Source organism: Ranitomeya variabilis, chromosome 6 (genome assembly GCF_051348905.1).
Source record: "Ranitomeya variabilis isolate aRanVar5 chromosome 6, aRanVar5.hap1, whole genome shotgun sequence".
Taxonomy (NCBI): domain Eukaryota; kingdom Metazoa; phylum Chordata; class Amphibia; order Anura; family Dendrobatidae; genus Ranitomeya; species Ranitomeya variabilis.
In genome coordinates, this window is record NC_135237.1 from 49,401,523 (window position 1) to 49,420,820 (window position 19,298).

A 19,298-nucleotide genomic window follows, 5' to 3' on the forward strand; every position below is an offset into this window, starting at 1 on the left:
TCCCTGCCATTGACCATCTGTCTGCTGATAGCCTACAACTCTGCCATTGACCATTCATCTTCTGCGTGACCCAGATTGACGATCTATCTGTAGTTTCTATGTATAGGGTGGGCCATTTATATGGCTACACCTAAGTATCTTCACAGCATAGACAATTGCCTTCAGATGACCCCAAAGCTAAAAGTCTAAGGGGGTCAGATCGGGAGACCTTGGTGGTCATTCAACTGGCCCACGACGACCAATTCGCTTTCCAGGAAACTGTTCATGTAGGAATGCTCAGACCTGACACCCATAATGTGGTGGTCTATGCTGTGAAGATACGAGATGTGCAGCATCTGAAACAACGGATACTGGAAGCTTGTCCTAGCATTTCTTCTGCGCTGTTGCTATCAGTGTGTCTAGAGTGGGAGAAGAGGGTTGCATTGACAATCCAAAACAATGGGCAGCACTTTGAACACATTTTATAAGTGGTCATAAACTTGTAAATAACTCATGAAAGAATAAAGTTACGTTAAAACCAAGCACACCATTGTTTTTCTTGTGAAATCCTCAATAAGTTTGATGTGTCACATGACCCTCTTCCCATTGAAAAATATAAAGTTGGATCCAAAATTGCTGACTTCAAAATGGCCACCATGGTCACCAGCCATCTTGAAAAGTTTTCCCCCTCCCATATACTAATGTGCCACAAACAGGAAGTTGATATCACCAGCCATTCCCATTTTATTTAGGTGTATCCATATAAATGGCCCAACCTGTATATCTAAACTCCTAGCTCTGTTTTCTACTCTGCATGTCTGTCCCACATACCCTGCTGCCTGGTCCTCACTGATCCATGTGCTATACAGTAAGTCAGGTCCAGCTGCTCTACAATCTTTGTTCCACATTGCTCAACCTGACTTAGAGACTCCAGCTCGCCTCACCAGGTGAACCCTTAACATTTGCTTTTATTACTGTGTGAAGAATCCTTTTATTAATATCCATATATTGACATTAGCTCCAAGATTAAGTTTTAACCCTATATTGAGTGATCAGGGGCATGATTGAGAGGTGGTTCTTCATAAATAGGACTTTTTGATAAGTAGTTTTGGGTAGTGAAGGAAAAAGTTTGAGTATTTCTCTACAACACAAATAAGACATAAATCAAGGCTACGTTCACTGTTGTAATTATTATGTAATGTCTTATTTGTATACCTCTGGCTATAAGTTGCTCAGCCATAACACTGCACTACATTCATGGAAAAAAATTGTGGTTTGGAGAGGTAACAGAATTAAAATTTCTGATTTATCAGCAATTCTTTAGAATATACAGTATTTTTTATATTTTATGAGCTGTAATGTCAAAAAGATTTAAAATCACTCTTCCAAGTATTAAAATTGGTGCCCAGGACACATCATTCTTGGGATTCCTTATTTTCATTGCAAATGTAGCTTAATTACAGCAAATTGTATTAGAGATTTTCTACACTTGTGGATATTTCAGATAGTTAACTAGTATCTTCCTGATACAATGATCCAGGATCCCTCCTGCTATAATAATATATGTAGATTTGGAGACATTTCAATTGGTTTCAAGAGAACATTACTGATTGATCTAATTTTCTTTTTACACATACCGTGTTTGCCAGCGCAGACAACAGTAGAACCACACCGTGATCTGTTATGACTGCCAAATTCTCCTCGTCTTTGGCTATGTTGGTGATGGCCGCGCAAACACTCGCCAGCACTTCTTTATTTTCAGACTTCAACAAGTTCACAATCAGTTCCAAGCCACCAACAAATGAACGAACCATTTCACCAGCGTCCTAAAATAAGAGTAGTGATTATCGTCATTGTAACATTCTATGAATATAATTAGGCTACATAAAGGGGGACTCTAAGTGTCTCTGACCACAGAACCTAATAGAGTCATTTGTGAAAGTATTTAGAAAGAAATGACATTACAAGTCCACAAGTCCAAGCAGAAAAAAAATCAATTAGGATTTCAATCATATCTGGACTTTTTGGTCCCCAAAATTTGCTTAATGGCGTTATCAAGCTAGACAGATCTAACGCTATATTCATATAAATGCAGATTTATTTTTTTTGTGTATATTAACTTTCATTGTGATCACTGATACGTGAGGTTAGGTCTATAGTTTAGAAACGTTGGCCAAGGTGACAGGCCTTTGGAAAAAAAAACATGCATGTCATATTGAGTTTCAATGCAATGAAGCCTTTCTCAAACTCGAGTTCAGGAGGGGTGATGTTAAAATGTTAATTTCAGTGCCTCATGGTCAAAATGGTCTAGACCACCAAATGGTCGCACAAACTATGGTAGTGAAGATGTGATGGCCTTTGGGTACTGTTTAGGGGCGCGGTTCAAAACTCAAAAAGATAAATAATAATACTAGCACTTTCCTGCCCGATTGGCGAAGAGCAATCACCACCACCACATGTCTGTGGCATTGACTGCTTTTGGCACGTATGAGCCAAGACTTTAACCAAATCATGCCCTTGACCAAAAGTTGCATCCATTAGTGTCTGATGTTGGTTTGCATTTTTTAACAGTGGAACGTTTGTGCATAAACTCTGTCCATTATTTCAGCTTATCCCCTTTTCAATGGATTAAGTCTGAGATGCAAAACCATGTGCAATTCATGGATATGAGTGGTGCTGTTCCTAACAAAATGAACAAAACCTTTATCTTTTAAAGGGAATCGGTCACCAGATTTATGCTTCTTGAATCATGAGCAGCATGAATCAGATATTGGCTGCACAATTGTAGCCAGGTATTTTGCAAAGAAAACATAGAAAGAAAAGCCAGCTGGGGACTACATGTGTCAGCTAACAAGCCCAAGCAGGGCAGGAAGGACCCGCGTCGGACTAGTAAGCTCATAGTCCCTGGTTGGCAGTTCAAAGTATGTTTCCTCTGAAACACAGGAGCGGTTCTGATTAAAGCATGCCTGGCTAGAATTGCACAGCCAGTATCTGATTCATGATGCCCATGGTTGAGGCAGCATGAATCTGATCACAAGTTCCTTTTAGAAAGACTTTGTCAGCACAAAATGACTGTTAAACCAAGCACAGGTGATCGGGGCACCCATGGCATGGTCGAACAATTCAGTGCACCTTTCCACCTGCTTGTTTTCCATTTATCTCTGCCTTTTTCTGGCTTCTGTAAAGCCAGAGCTGTCATTAAAGGAGTTATCCAGGAGTATATTCATTTTTTACTTTGGGCCTAAGAACTAACAAGTAGGTAGTTGCTAACTACCTGCCTGTTGTGCCCAGCACCAACTTCTGCCAACACAGAGTGATCACAGACCACTTCGGAGGCTTACGCTGGCGTCACGTCGACAGAGGAGTAGATTCTTTTCTGCTCTGCTCTGTTGACGATGTGTGGCTGCCGACGTCATGCTGATTGTTATAACTGCAATAACCTGTCTATCAATCAGCATGTCGGCAGTCACGATCCGTCAACAGAGCAGCCCTGAAGAAGAAGAGCAGCTGCTCTGTTGACGTGGAGCATCTGAATCGCTGGCAGGAGAGGTCAGAGAATGCTCTGAGCTGGCACCGGATGGAACAAGTCGGCAAGCAGTTGCTAACTAGTTAGCAGTTAACTACATGTTATTTTTTACTATTTGCCAAAAGACTAAATTAATCCTGGATAAACCCTTTAAGGAAGAGGGGGGTAGAGATAGATGGAAAACAAGCAGGTGGAAAGGTGCAATGAACTGCTTGGTCCATGCCATGGGTGAACTGAGAGCCTGTGCTAGGTTTGAACAGTCATTTCGTGCTGATAGACTTCTTTTTAATCCAGCTTTGGCAATCCCTCACTAAATGTCTGGACAGACTACATGTTGTACTTGTTGTATTATTGTACTGTACGTACTGTGAGCATTTTCCCTATGGAGAGGAAGAAACTCAAATCCAAACAGCATTGATGTTTGCATAAATCATGTGCTTCTGGGAACATAAAAACTATATACACACAACCTAATGATATTCTGGAGAATAATAATGTGGTAATATCAAAGCATATTTAGAATTGTGCAGAAATAAATGCCTTGTTTCACATTCCATTTAGACATAACAAAGGCCATTACAGTATTCTGGTTGGGAACACTCATTTATTACTATAAACGAGCTGGTTTTATTTCTGAATGGCAATAATCTAAGACAGGTCTTCAAATGTCTTAAACAGATTAGAGGGTTTACATTTTCCAAATTAGATTTTGTTTGTAATGGCTAATTTTGCCACGGACTTGGTACAGAAATCTACTTAAGAACTTGCCCTAATTGGGTTATTATCAGCATATTTTTCCACTAAACTTACATGTGGGATTCTTAAACATTGTTTTATTTAGAGTGTTATCACCACCATCTAGAATTTCATTTTTTTGGGTCTGGATCTGAGGAGCATTTCAAAACGAATCATGTTCTCTTGGGTGTTATGTTCCAGAACGTTCATGTTTCTGAGTGAATTAAGGCTCCCGGTCATTGGTTTTTATTTTCAACAACTGCATATTCTGAAAAAAAACCAACCTTGTGTAATTGATAATGTGACCGACGGGTCTTCTATGTAAAACTCTGAACTGCGGATTGTACATTTTTACGTGACTTATTTTCAGCGGAATCTCTACCATTTATTTCTTCTATTGGTCACAGAATGTATAAAGAGGTTCACGGTACACATGGGACAACCATATCATTCCATTTGGCCAGAAAAACTTCATATTTGATAAGAGGAGATTTACAGTTCCGGGTATCACATGGTTGCCCATAAAAGTTAAAACATTCAGAAGATTTTTCCGTGTAAATTCAAGTTCACTGTCCTTATGTGACATTATTATTATATTTATTTATATAGCACCATTGATTCCATGGTGCTGTACATGAGAAGGGGTTACATACAAATTACAGATATCACTTACAGTAAGCAAACTAACAATTACAGACTGATACTGAGGGATAAAGACTCTGCCCTTGCGGGCTTACATTCTACAGGATGGTGGGGAAGGAGACAGTAGGTCGAGAGTTGCAGGAGCTCCGGTGTTGGTGAGGCGGTAGCTCCACTACTGGTGAGGAGGCAGCGGGGTCAGTGCAGGCTGTATGTTTTCCTGAAGAGATGGTTTTTCAGGTTTCTTTTGAAGCATCCGAGGGTGGTGGATAATCGGACGTGTTGGGGCACAGAATTCCAGAGGATGGGGGATATTCGGGAGAAGTCTTGGAGGCAGTTGGGTGAGGAACGAATAAGTGTGGAGGAGAAGAGGAGGTCTTGGGAGGACCGGAGATTGCGTGAAGGAAGATATCAGGAGATTAGTTCAGAGATATATATGGAGGAGACAGGATATGGATGGCTTTGTAGATTAGTATTAGTAATCTGAACTGGATACGCTGGGGGAATGGGAGCCAGTGAAGAGATTTACAGAGGTGGGAAGTGGAGGAGTAGCGAGGAGAGAGATGAATTAGTCGGGTAGCAGATTTAAGGATGGACTGGAGAGGTGCAAGGGTGTTAGCAGGGAGACCATAGAAAAGGATGTTGCAGTAGTTGAGGCGGGAGATGATGAGGGCATGAACAAGCATTTTAGTACATTGACAGTTGAGGAAAGGGCGGATTTTGGAGAGATATTTTTGAGCTGGAGGCGACAGGAGGTGGAAAGAGCTTGGATGTGCGGTTTGAAGGACAGGGCAGAGTCAAGGGTTACTCCGAGGCAGCGGACCTCCGGTACAGGGGAAAGCGTGATGTCGTTAATTGAGATAGATAGATCAGGAAAGGAAGATCTATGAGATGGAGGAAAGATGATGAGTTCAGATTTGTCCACATTGAGTTTGAGGAAGTGAGAGGAGAAGAAGGAGGATATGGCTGATAGACACTCCGGGATTCTGGAAAGCAGAATGACCTACCATCTATTCATGAATTTACTTGATGACATTTTTGATCAAAGAAACAACCAAAAACATATAGGTTAAGTTTATCATGTGTTTTTTTTTAGGTCTACGATCCATAGCAATATTTTGGTTTTCAGGGTACCATACCTGTGCCCTGACAAAAAATGAAAACAACCTGTGCGCGAGGAGTAATGCTATTTCTGGCCATTATTTTACTTATATCCTGCATTTTTTTACTAGTTCCCCCCCCCCTTGCAGGGTCTCTCTTAAATGTTCAGTTGTCTCTGAGCTAGAGGGTGGACAATATCTGCTATGATATCTCCCATACACAGCACACGCAGACATGAGGGATCCCTGCTTCTATGTAGCACATCTTCAGAAGAAGCACCATGGAGGACATCATTCAGCTGTACTGAGCTGTGTGGCAGTGAATCCAGCTCTGTGTGAAGCAATCAGATCCTTTAGCTGGAAGACTGTCTTTTTTTGGCCAAAACGGATTTTAGCACTTGATGACATTTTTGATCAAAGAAACAACCAAAAACATATAGGTTAAGGTTATCATGTGTAGTTTTTATGTCTACGACTGTAACATCCCTGCCGGCATCACTGCATGGCTTCCCATCTCCCCTCTTACTCACCACTCTGGGCCATGCTGTGAGTTCTGTCCTCTGCTGGCTCCATGATCTAGGTCTCATGTCGTTACTTGCTGCATACTTCCTGGGTGTATGCTTAGGGCAATGGACCGGCACTTCCTGCTTCTTATAGTGACTGTGTGCACCTTCCTAAGGTGTCCCCTGCCAATTACCAAGAGGCATCAAGTACTTAAGGCACTCCCACCCCTAGGGGGATGCCTGAGCAACATATTTACTCAGTGCCTTGCTGCTGAGTTGCCAGGTCCTGTCTTGCTTTATTTCTCGTGTCAGCAACCCAGGGGGGACTTCGTACCCTGGCCTATACCTGTGTTGTGTGTCTCTTGTTTCAGTCACCCAGGGGGCTTCGTACCCTGGTCTGAATCCTAGTTTCTGTGCCTTGTCCCGTTCTTGACCCTGTCTGAACTTAGTCCTATACCTGTGTCCGTTTGTATCCCTGTCTGTAGCCTTTCCTATTCTGCTGTGTGTTTCCTTGTGTTAACTCCTTCTGCTCTTTGCTCCACCTCCTGCGGTTTTGCTCTTTGCTCCACCTCCTGCAGTTCTGCTCTTTGCTCCACCTCCTGCGGTTCTGCTCTGCTCCACCTCCTGCGGTTCTGCTCTGCTCTGTCTCCTGTGGTTCTGCTCTTTGCTCCGCCTCCTGCGGTTCTGCTCTTTGCTCCACCTCCTGCGGTTCTGCTCTTTGCTCCACCTCCTGCAGTTCTGCTCTTTGCTCCACCTCCTGTGGTTCTGCTCTGCTCCACCTCCTGCGGTTCTGCTCTGCTCTGTCTTCTGCGGTTCTGCTCTTTGCTCTGCCTCCTGCGGTTCTGCTCTGCTCCGCCTCCTGTGGTTCTGCTCTGCTCTGCCTCCTGCGGTTCTGCTCTGCTCCCGACTCACCTCCTGTGGCTCTGTCCTGCTCTGCACATCGTGCAGTTTTGCTCTTCTCCCACTCCGTGCCCTGTGTGTCCTTGTCCCTTCATTCTGTACTGATTCCTACCTGCTCCCTTATCCTACTCATTCCAGTCTGTGTTCCCGTGTCTCATGAAACAGTTCCTGTCCCTCCAGTCTGAACTGGTTCCTAACAGTTCCTGTCCCTCCAGTCTGAACTGGTTCCTATCTGTTCCCTACTCGTACCTGCCTATGTTCCTGTCCTACTCGAACCAGTTCCAGTCCCGCTAGCCATGCCCGCCTGCCTAGAGTGCCAGCTTTGCCTGCCTGCCTGCCTAGAGTGCCAACCATATCTGCCTGCCTAGAGTGCCATCCGTGCCCGCCTGCTTGCCTAGAGTGCCAGCTGTGCCTGCCAGAGTGCCAGCCATGCCCGCCTGCCAGCCAGAGTGCCAGCCATGCCCGCCTGCCTGAGTGCCAGCCGTGCCTATCCGTACTTGCTCGCACCTGTCACTTGTGTTTTGTCCCTGAGTGGGATCAGCTGCCACAGCCAGACACTGCTCTGGATTGGTACCTGGCAGTTACCTGCTGCACAAGCCTGTCCTCACCATCAGAGGCTCCAGTGAATACCAAGGTAGTTGCTTAGTCACGCCCCTTCCAGGGGTTTGTGGCACAGTGGGGCCACAATCCCCTCGCTCATGCCACCCAGTCAGGGCGTGAGTGTAACAACAACCCATAACAATATTTTGGTTTTGAGGGTACCATAGCTGTGTCATGACAAAAAAATTAGAACAAACTGTGATTGAGGAGTAAAGTTATTTCTGACCATTATTTTACTTATATCCTGCCTTTTTCACCAGTTTTTTCCCCCTGCAGACTTTTTCTTAAATGTTCAGTTGTCTCTGAACTAGAGGGTGGACACTAACGGCTACGCTGTCTCCCATAGACAGCACACACAGACATGAGGGATTCCTGCTTTCCTGTTTCTATGTAGCACATCTTCAGAAGAAGCACAATGGAGGACATTATTCAGCTGTACTGAGCTGTGTGGCAGTGAATCCAGCTCTGTGGGAAGCAATCAGATCCCTTAGCTGGAAGTCTGTCTTTTTTTTAGCACTTTTTAAAACTAAATGTCAGGTACACGGTGATGGGGGGAGAAGTGGCTCAGAAGTGGAGATAGAATCATATTACTCTGCTAAAATATATCACAAAATTTAGCACATTAGTGATTAATGCAGTTGTTGAAACAACAGTGACAGTTTAAGGATAAAATAGAATATGACCTACTTTTGCATCCAATTTTGTACAGTTTGAAAATGAATGTTCATCTTTACGAAGTTTCACAGGACTATAATTTATTGTACAAGGCTTTCTAGCCAGCTTCATTTTCTAGTGCAGAAAAATTAATGACATTGCGAAAAAAGCATTCGGTTTCGAAAGCCCTCTTCTTCTTGCGTTGTGGACTGAATGAGGTCTCTTTCATATCCTCTTTTGGTGTGGATCTATGGGTCCCAGAATTGATATTGTACCATGTAACCAGAACATGCATAGAACAGGAAATGAAGACCAAATAGCAGAAAGCTGTTATCTGATCATTGGGAATAAATTTGCTCCTGCTGGTAGACATATGAGAAAGATGCGATAGTGCTAACTGAGAATATCTAGTATTTTTTAGCATATAGTCCAATGGTCCAAAAGAATAATATTATATATGTCTAAACTCATTTGGTTTTATATATCCAAATGTTTTCTGTAAATCATGAAAATGATTTTACAGCTAAATTATTCTGTAACTATAATATGCCTTATGGAGTAGTTTCAAGCTAAAATGACAAGTGTTGACATACACAATTGTGTAGACCAGTGATTTTCAACCTTTTTTGAGCCGCGGCACACTTTTTATACTTAAAAAATCCCGGGGCACACCACCAACCAAAATGGCACAAAATGACACTAAAACAGTACATATTCTACATATAGTTAATAATATAGATTCTAAATGTATTTATACTCACTCAGTGTGAAACCTGGGCCTGTTTCGATAAACACAAAAGGGATATCCTAGCAGGAATGGTGGAGAGACACACACGAAGCTCTTCCTCAACAGTTCTCAGTCTCTCCCTGTTTTTAGTTTTTATCGCAGTCAAGCTTGAGAAGCCCAGCTCACATAGATATGTGGTCGAAAATGGGAGCAATGTCAAAATAGCTTTGTTGGCCAGAATGGGGAACTCCTTGGCAACAGATAACCAAAAACTGTCCAAAGGAAGATCAGCAAACTTTAGCTTTAAACCGCGATCTTGCTTCAGTTCAATGAGTTCCTCTTGCTCCTTTAAAGTCATGTCCTTTCCAGCAACGGATAATGAGCTGTATGGGTCCCTAACCCAGTCAAGGCATTCTGTGAAGGTTGAAGAGAAATAAAACAATAACGTCTCCTCAAGAGTTTTCAAATGTCTGCCAATCACCTCGCACATTGCAGCAGTGTTGTCATCATGCAGTTTCTCGGTGAGCGGGAACATCTGAAGGTTGCCACCCTGCACATGTTGCTGCCAGAGCTGCACCTTTAAACGGAATCCGTTCATTTTATCAGTGCTTGTAAGCAGGTTTTCATTTCGGCCTTGCATCCGTGTGTTTAGTTCATTCAGATATTGAAATATATCAGCCAGGTATGCCAGCTTTGCACACCACTGATCACTTGCAAGCAGCTTTGAATAATCGGACCTCTCGTTTGTCAGAAATATTTTAAGTTCCTCTCGCAACTCATACACACGGGCCAGCACTTTGCCGCGTGACAGCCACCTGACCTCCGTGTGGAGCAATAAGATTTTATGTTACGCTCCCATTTCTGTACACAAAGACGCAAATAAGCGACATCTCAAAGGTCGCGTCTTCACAAAGTTCACTATGCGCACAACATCATCCAACACAGGAGCTAGATCTGCTGGTAAGGTCTTTGCAACGAGGGCCTCACGGTGCAAGAAACAGTGGGTAACAAGAACATCTGGGTTTCTTTCTTTAACCCTACTTACAAAGCCTTTGATGCGCCCGACCATGGCTGCGGCTCCATCAGTGCAGACACCTGTGCAGTTTTCCCACGTAAGCCCACTTTTATCAAGATATTCCGATGTGACCTGGAATATTACCTCTCCTGTTGATTTTTCTGGCAGTGCCTTGCAAAATAGGAAGTTTTCTGTAATGGCTTCTCCATCCACAAAACGCACATTGGCCAACAGCTGACAATGTCCACTGATATCCGTCGACTCATCAAGTTGCAAGGCAAATTTCTTACTGATGCGCACTTTTTCCAAAACAACTGTTTCAATGTCCGCAGACATGTCATCAATCCGTCTGGCAATTGTGTTATCAGAGAGAGGCACTTTAGCTATCTCTTTGGCTGCGTCAGGGCCAAGCATCTCATTTACAATAGCTTTACAAGCTGGCAGTATTAATGTTTCTGCCACAGTGTGGGACTTTTTTGATTTAGCTATGAGTTCAGCAACAATGTAGCTAGCTTTGAGGGCTCTCTCATTTACCTTTGTGCTTTTTCTCAAAAAAGTTGCCCCTTTCTCATTGTTTGTACGTAAGCGTACAAAATACTCCATTGGCTTGTTTTGAACGGAAGGGTGTTTCGTTTGGAGATGGCGTTTAAGCTTGCTTGGCACCATGGCACTATTGGATAGCTTCTCACCACACACCAAGCACAGTGGTGTTGGTGCTGTCGCATCCCCAGTGAAAGTAAATCCAAATGAAAGATAGCTTTCACTGTATTGCCTTGAGCTCACCGTCTTGTCTTTTTTCTTTTGTCGACCTCTCTTACTAGGGCCTTCATCTGGGATAGAATTGTGTCCAGGGTCCTGTTCGGCATTTGCCTTTTCCATTCTCAAATACTTCTCCATCACTGCTGAGATAGTGTGCGCAGCCACACACTAAAATAGAAGAGTATTACATTATATCTGGCACACTTAAAAGACCTCTGCCAGGCATATTTCACTCTTGAGGGCTTAAAAAGCAGCTCTTGTGGTGATAAGAAGCTGATTTAAACCCCCCAAAAGTGAACTCCGTGAGAGCTGTATGTGTGGAATAATAAATTATATTACTACGGTCTGCATTTACTGCTTGAATTGACACTAGTGACATAGCACTCAGCTTTCTCTATAAGTAGAATAGAGCCGGCTGCAAAGTGCTACGCCACTAGAGTCACTTCAAGCAGGACATGACTGCTGAAGACCGGCAAAATATAATTTATTATTCCACACATACAGCTCTCACGGAGTTCACTCTTGGGGGTTTTAAATCCGCTTCTTATCACCACCAGAGCTGCTTTTTAAGCCCTCAAGAGTGAAATATGCCTGGCAGAGGTCCTTTCAATAAATTATTTATTTTAAAAAAAGGGAAATAATAAGGATAACCCCCTCATATATTCAATCCCATGTAACCTCATACATACAGTCCCATGTATTCTTATATATATATATATATATATATATATATATATATGTATATATATATATATACAGTCCCATGTAAACTCATACATACAGTCCCACGTATATGAGCACATAATTATCAGCACCATATACTGTGGTGATATGCACTGTACAGCGCCACAATATATGGTGCTGATAATTATGTGGCTCATATACTGCAATATAAAGGGGTACAATGAGAAATACTATGGCCATGAGGCCAGAGTACAAGTGCCAGCTCATATACTCAGCATATGAGCTGGTACTTGTAGTACTCCAGCCTCATGACCATAGTATTTCTCATTGCACATTTCTCATTGTTATATGCATGTCCAGATTTGTGCCCCCATACTGTCCAGATCTGTGCCCCAATAGGGGGCACAAATCTGGATAGTATGGGGGCACAAATCTGGATAGTATGGGGGCACAAATCTGGACAGAATGGGGCCACAGATCTGGACATATGGGGGCACAAATCTGGACAGGATGGAGGCACAAGTCTGGACAGTATGGGGCCACAAATCTGGACAGTATGGGGGCACAAATCTGGACATATAAGGGCACAAATCTGGACATTATGTTATGGGGGCACAGATCGGTGCCCCCATAATGTCCAGATTTGTGCCCCCATATGTCCAGATTTGTGCCCCCATACTATATATATATATGTCAGTTTTGCTGTTGGCTGTTGCCCCTGCCCTGGCCGCTGCTCCCTCCCCCTCCCCTATCATGTATGGCTGTATGCAAACTCTCCACCCGGTCCCCGTGGACCCTTTAAGACTGAATTACTACCGACGTCTGACGTGTCCAACCACACACGCCACCCGAACTGAGTCACCGGCACTACGAGCGGCGGCGGCAGCATGTCACACGCTCAGAGCCAGACTGTGACGTCAGCCGCTGCTGGCGCTTCCCTGATGCGGAAGTGCCAGCGGCGGTCAGACCGCTGAAGGAAGGGACTCAGGCAAGGGGGCACCATAGTTTGGGGAATGTTCCCCGCGGCACACCCGACCATGTGTCGCGGCACACTAGTGTGCCGCGGCACACTGGTTGAAAAACACTGGTGTAGACTGCAGCTGTAAAAGTCACGAGTAGGATAATCATCGACCATTATAGAGTAGACCCGTAAGACATAACATTTTTTTTACAAAATCAAGTATTTTTAATTATCTGGTATAATCTCAAGGCTCATTTTTCCCTATAAATCAAGAATTGTTCAAAAAAATATCAAAAATATATTTTTAGAGAAACAGGCGGTTGAAAATAATCACAGCTGACAAGCAGAATTCTATCTTCATCTATGCCAAATTCACTTCATATCCAAAACCAGACTGAAAAAATTATAACACAGAAAATGTTTACCCTGACGATCCAAGATTTGCATGTTCTGATACAAAACCCTTAATTTAATTCCATCAAGCTTCCAAAATTTCTCCTTCATTTATAGAACACCAGGAGGGATTATTCTGCTGTTATCATTATGAAATATGTCTTTATTGTCATTGTGAGCTCTGCTTACTCCACCTACTCAAAGTTTAATATTTTTTGCTTGCATCCATTATAATTTGTGCATACTCATCGATAAACATCACGCCAATTGGTGTAATCGTACAACCATTAATTGGAATCTGTCAGAAGGTTTTGCTATGGAATCTGAGAGCAGCATGATACCTCGATTCCAGCGATGTGTCAATTATTAGGCTGTGTGATGAAGTTTCAATATAATCAGTGTTTTATCAGCAGGAGATTATTACTACAGGACCATATCTCAAGTGCAGGGAAGTCAGGCTAATCTTTGTAACCCCGCTCCCACCACTGATTGGCAGCTTGCTGACAATGCATAGTGTACACACAGAATGCTGGCAATCAGCGGTGTGGGTGGGGTTATACACAGGTCAGCATTCTGAGCACCGCTGAATCTACAGCAGAGAATACAGGGATTCTATCAAAATTGCATCAAGCAGTCCAGTAAGGGACATATCACTGGAATCGGGGTCTATGCCCCTACATCATGCTGCTGTCAGATTCCATAGCAAAAAAAAATCCTGACAAAATTACCTTCAAATGGGCAGTTTGCTTTGGACAAAATCAAAAGGGACATGAAAATATAAAAGCCCATCACTGGTTATGTGGCTGCTTGGACTAGCGATCAGTTAACATTTTCCCTATACCACGTCCACAGGAGAAATTAAGTATTACAAGACGCCGGTTACAATCACTGAGTTGTCCAAGTAATGCACACGTACGCCATCTTAGTGTGACGGGAATGTACTCTTTTTCTAGATCAGGCTACAATGAGGGATTCTTTTTATTTCAATTGCTAAGAATGCCCTAATAGGGTATGTGACAATGGTTTATATACAGTACTCAAATATTTATTTACATGTTTAAGATCCTCTATATAGTACCTTCTGTGTCTAAAATGTCTCCTTTAAGGGGCTATTCTAATTGGCATCTGTATGACCTGCTTCGTGATCTCTACTTAATGGCCTCGGTTCTGTCTTTTTTGACTACTTTGTTTTTCTTTGGGTCTCAGGGCTTCTATCCAGCAGCCATGGAATATTGACTTGGCCGCTGGACTGAGGTCGTGCCAATCAATTTTCTAACGCCAACTGTGATCCAAAAGATTTACTATAATTTAAGTCAGATGTAGATTTCAAATTCTGGTTCATGGGCAGCCAAAAATGCAGCAGCTTATTACATTTCAAGCTTCCATTTCTACAGCACATTGGTGTTAGACTGGGAAATAAAAAGTCATTCTAAGAACCGTAAGTCTTCTCCAATGATTGCACTTCAGGGCCAGACTAAAAATTGGTGGAGGCCAGTAGCCAAAAAATTTGGCGGGAGCCCTATCTTATAACTCTAATCAAACCCAATTTGCAGACGCATATAGGAACGGTAGCCATGAAAGTTTTACTGTGCCATGATCCCTCTGAATAACTGGTGTCTCTAGGCCTAATGAGTAGGCCATCAATGACGGCATCGGTAGAAGTCCTCCTCTACTATTCACTGTAAATAAGAACCTACTTTTCGGAGCAATTACCCTTCACTAGGATCATGTTCCATCTAATTTCAATGTTTTATATTTTTTTTCTGGATGATATAGAATCAGGTATAATGTAATAACTCAGGAATTTTTCCCTTGGAATAACTTGGTACATCTTGAACTGAAGAGGTCTTAGATTTCTTGCTCGTAAATTTCTCAAGGTTTTAGATATACCAATTCCTTCATCCTATTCAATTCATAGTGTGCTCATCCTCTTTATGTTTTTTCTTTAAAGGCACGAACAAGGGATCGGCATGGCATGATTTTTATTTTCCCAGGGGAACAAGCAATAGATTTCTTTATTCGGGATTGTCATATATTCTTTCACAAAGGCTTGAAGGTGTTCACAGTCACAACTTCAATTTTGGTCAGTCTTCTCCTGTTTCTCTGTTTATTACGTTGACTACTTCAAGGTACATTTTTAGTTCATTCTTTCCGCTGGTGTTACATGACAATTTTATACAGCTCATTTTTCCTTGTACATTATTTTAACTTCCTTTACATTACAAACTTTTACCATGTAAAATTGTTTCTTAAGAAAACATCTTGCAAAGCCTGACTATGTCGCTGCTCAAAATCAAAGTCACAATCGTATTCTACGAGCATGTCATAAACGTTGAGTGCCCAACAGCTGTACTTTGTGGGTGGCAATATCTTTAAAGCATAGATTTTGGAAATTTCTGCTTAAATTTCTACTCTAAGTTGCTTGTGCAGGATAAATACAATTTGTATACCTATACTAGTCAAAAACGTAAATAGTTCAGGGCAAAGTCCAAAACTTTTCAGAACTTTATGTTAGGTTTCTATTAGAATTCATTGAAACTCATTAAACACATAGGAAAACAATTCACCAGAAAGACAGCAAACAAAAAGGTTGCACAACTTGCATATGTGCCGAGAGTTGCAGAGAAAATCTCCCCACACTTTTTAGCTCCTGGTTTTTGTCGGTCCGGGGCGAAAGAGTCTCAGTGGCCCCCTTTAACACATACCACAATTCATGGTGCACAGATATGGCAGAAAAATATAGGTGTAGTGCAATGCCAAAGATTTCACTTACTACTTACATTACATGAGTGATATGTAAATTTTACAATAGCTCAGAAACTGGTGAATCCTTCACAATGCATGCGCTGGGTGGGATTCAAAAGTCTGCAGTCACACTGAATGACTGCAGACTTTCATTATAGACCTTACAGTATAGTCCTCCATAAAGTATTATGGGCACCACATAATCCTACATACTGTATGATGAGCCCCGTAAAATGCTCCATACAGTATAATGGCCCAATATATTGCTCCATACAATAAACAATGGGCCCATATATTGCTCCATACAGTATAATGACCCCATGCATTGCTCCATAGAGTATAATGGGCCTCATATAATGCTCCATACAGTATAATGAACCAATATATTGCTCCATACAGTGTCATGGCCTCATATATTGCTCCATACAGTATAACGGGCCCTATATAATGTTCCATACAGTATAATGGACCCCATATATTGCTCTATACAGTATAGAATAGCCCCATATATTGCTCCTACAGTATAATGAGCTCCATATATTTCTCCAAACAGTATATAATGGCCCCATATATTGCTCTATACAATAAAGCGGCCCCATATATTGCTCCATACAGTATATAATGGCCCCATATATTGCTCTAAAGTATAATGGGTCCCATATAATGCTCCATACATAAAAAAATGGAGCATTATATGATGGTGCGCTGTAGTCACGTCATCATGCCCTCTGCCCTGAAACATCAAGGAGAGTCAGAATATACTGAGGAAATAAGAGCAGAATGGAACGGGAAGAAGTGAGTATTTGATGGGGGGCGGTGCCAGCGCCGGGACCGAGGTCCCCTGACTCACGGGCTCCATAGTGTGCCGATGTCTTCAGCGATGAGTGGACCCCCTTGTTCATCCAGGACCCCAGCACTTGCCCGGGTGCACCAGGTGGTGACACCAGCCCTGAGTGTGAGAAGCTACTCATTTCTTCTGTCCTGGATGATCTGATGTATTGTATATCTACTGCTATGGTATTATATTGACCTGTCCATTACCACACTATGTCCGTTAGGTGTCAAGTTCCCGCCGCTGCACAGGGGAAATCTCGCACCATGTGCTCTGCGGTCTCCCATTCTTCCCCAGCCACAGATGAGCCTGCTCAGCAGAGACGTCGGTCCCAGCGTCTGGCTCAAGCTGATACTGTGCGTCTAGTTACAGCTGCTATCCCAGGTTCAGCCTTTGTAACCGGGATTGATCAGCAGCCAGCAGACATTCCAGGGACTAAGTCCTGCTTTTCATCTACTGTGCATGCCCGTGGGACGACCTCTCATTAGAGGTCGGAGGTCACATGCCCAGGTCCTGTAGCAGCTCTGATTGGACCATCAGGAAGGTCCCGGAAGGCTGTGACTATAAAAGGTTCGCATGGCTGCTCGGCCATGTGCTAGTATAGACTTGACTATGTATGTGTGTGCTGAGAAACTGATACTGGTGAATGCTCCTAAATGATCCCTATCCCTTTGGTTGTTGTCTGGGTATTAGGGTGAGTGGAGCAAGCAGTCAGGGCCTAATAATGGCTTCTCAGCTACATTAACACTACTGGTCAGTGTAGGGTGGGAATTCCCGCTTGATCTCAGCATCTGACTCAGGGCGTCCTCAGGCGCGGGCTCAAAAGCCACCGAGGGTCAGAGCGAAATCAATCACCAGTGTAGTGGGGGTGAACTTCAGGGATCCCACTAGCGTCCATCTGCTGCATCCTGTGACCGCTAACAGGGCACAGCGTTTCCTTTGTTTCTCTGCGTCTCTGTGAAGCAACAGAGTTCGTGTCAGTTCATACCGGGTGACGGAATCCGTGTTTATTCTGACGTAGTACCGCCATATAGTGTCGCCATTACCTAGCAGCAGGTTCCATCTCTGCACCGTGGACCCCGAGCTGCGAACGCACCTTACTACTATCTTTATATTTATTCTGTGCGTTCCGCCAGCCCTAACAATGTCTCTGAATCTTCCCATCCATAAATGTATGACAAAGCCTTAATAAAACAGACGAATTTGACTGTTAAAATGGCTCAAAACCATTAAAAGAAAAAAAAACGAATCTAGAATATACACTCTCAGCAATCCATGGCAGGACCTGTTATGGTGCTCATCCAGTCCCTTCTGATGTCTCCTTCCTAGCCTTGTCTCAACTAATTGGAAATGGTAGGAAATACCCCTCAGCCAATCAAAGAGGCGGGGGGCAGACAGTTTTCATCCATTTCCATTCTGTCAGGGAAATGACTAGGAATTAGAGATTTGTGATATACTGCCTATTCTTTAGTCTCAGTTGCAATAGTACAAAAGCATCTAATATGGAAATGGTTTACAGATAAAATATCGATTTTGCTGTACACAATCTATGTTGTCATTGGCTTTATATTTAATATGATGATCTATAACTCTAACTCTTTTATGATTTCTCCGATTTTTTTTTTTTTATGTCTTTAGTACGTCTCAAATCGGAGATGTTCCGGCATCTGGAACAGGTTGAAAATGGACTGTATGTGGCATAGGGATAAGCAAAGAGACTTTATTCTGCATTAAAAAGTAAATTACATTTAGCGAGATCTATTTTCCAGAAAGTAAAACCCTCTAGCTCTCTCTCCACAGAAAATCAGAGTTCATCAACTTAAGGAAAAAAAAAGTAGCAAACAGAATTCAGCCAGGAAAAAATAATCCCAAGGCTAAATCAGGTTCCAAAACCAAGTCTTTTTCTTATTTCATAGATTACAACTAAATAAACATGGGGACAGTAAGCATCGATAAGTGCTGTTCAGACATTGCAGCAGTTGCTGGACCCCTATGACTGTGTGATGTCAGAAACAATCAGTCGGTAAAACAAATGTGTGCCTAAAATATAATGAATGTGCACATGAATGCTAATGATATTAACCAATCGAGATAATTATATTGCAGTTGACACCAGCTACCGTTGGTTTCCGCTATCAATCATGCCATGTATGTCACGGTAAAGCGCCCCATACATTTTGGTCAAATGAACAATGGTTTGGTCAATTGTTCGGCCAACAGCTATCTCCATCAACTCCTCCATACAGAGGGACACTGGGCCAAGTGCTCCTGTGTTCTCCATGAGAGCGACCCTGCCAGACATCTCTGGTGGTCAGCAGTCAGAGATCAAATAAGCCGGGTACTTGTCTTTCTCGAAAATAATCTGTTGGGTGAGAGTAGGGGGCTCCATACAGATTAGACTGTGCACCCAATGTTTGATATCGGCAGGTTTAGCTGACATAAGTCTAATGTATTTAAGGATAAATATCAGTCTAACTTCGAGAAGTGGGCTTCACCCTGAGCTGCCATGAACTGAGAGGTATGCGCGTCGCTCTCTATGCACCTCT

General features: G+C 42.8%; 1 protein-coding gene across 3 annotated transcripts in view; it reads right to left on the minus strand.

Moving 5' to 3' along the window:
• Positions 1-19,298, minus strand: part of ODAD2 (outer dynein arm docking complex subunit 2) — a 188,608-nt gene that overhangs the window by 12,968 nt on the left and 156,342 nt on the right. For all 3 annotated transcript variants that reach the window (XR_013216796.1, XM_077268455.1, XM_077268456.1), the window contains exon 18: positions 1,617-1,805. Coding sequence is in view for 2 of the 3 variants with exons in the window: in XM_077268455.1 (XP_077124570.1) it covers positions 1,617-1,805 (189 nt within the window). In the remaining variant the exon portion in view is untranslated. The remainder of the gene's footprint in view (positions 1-1,616; positions 1,806-19,298) is intronic.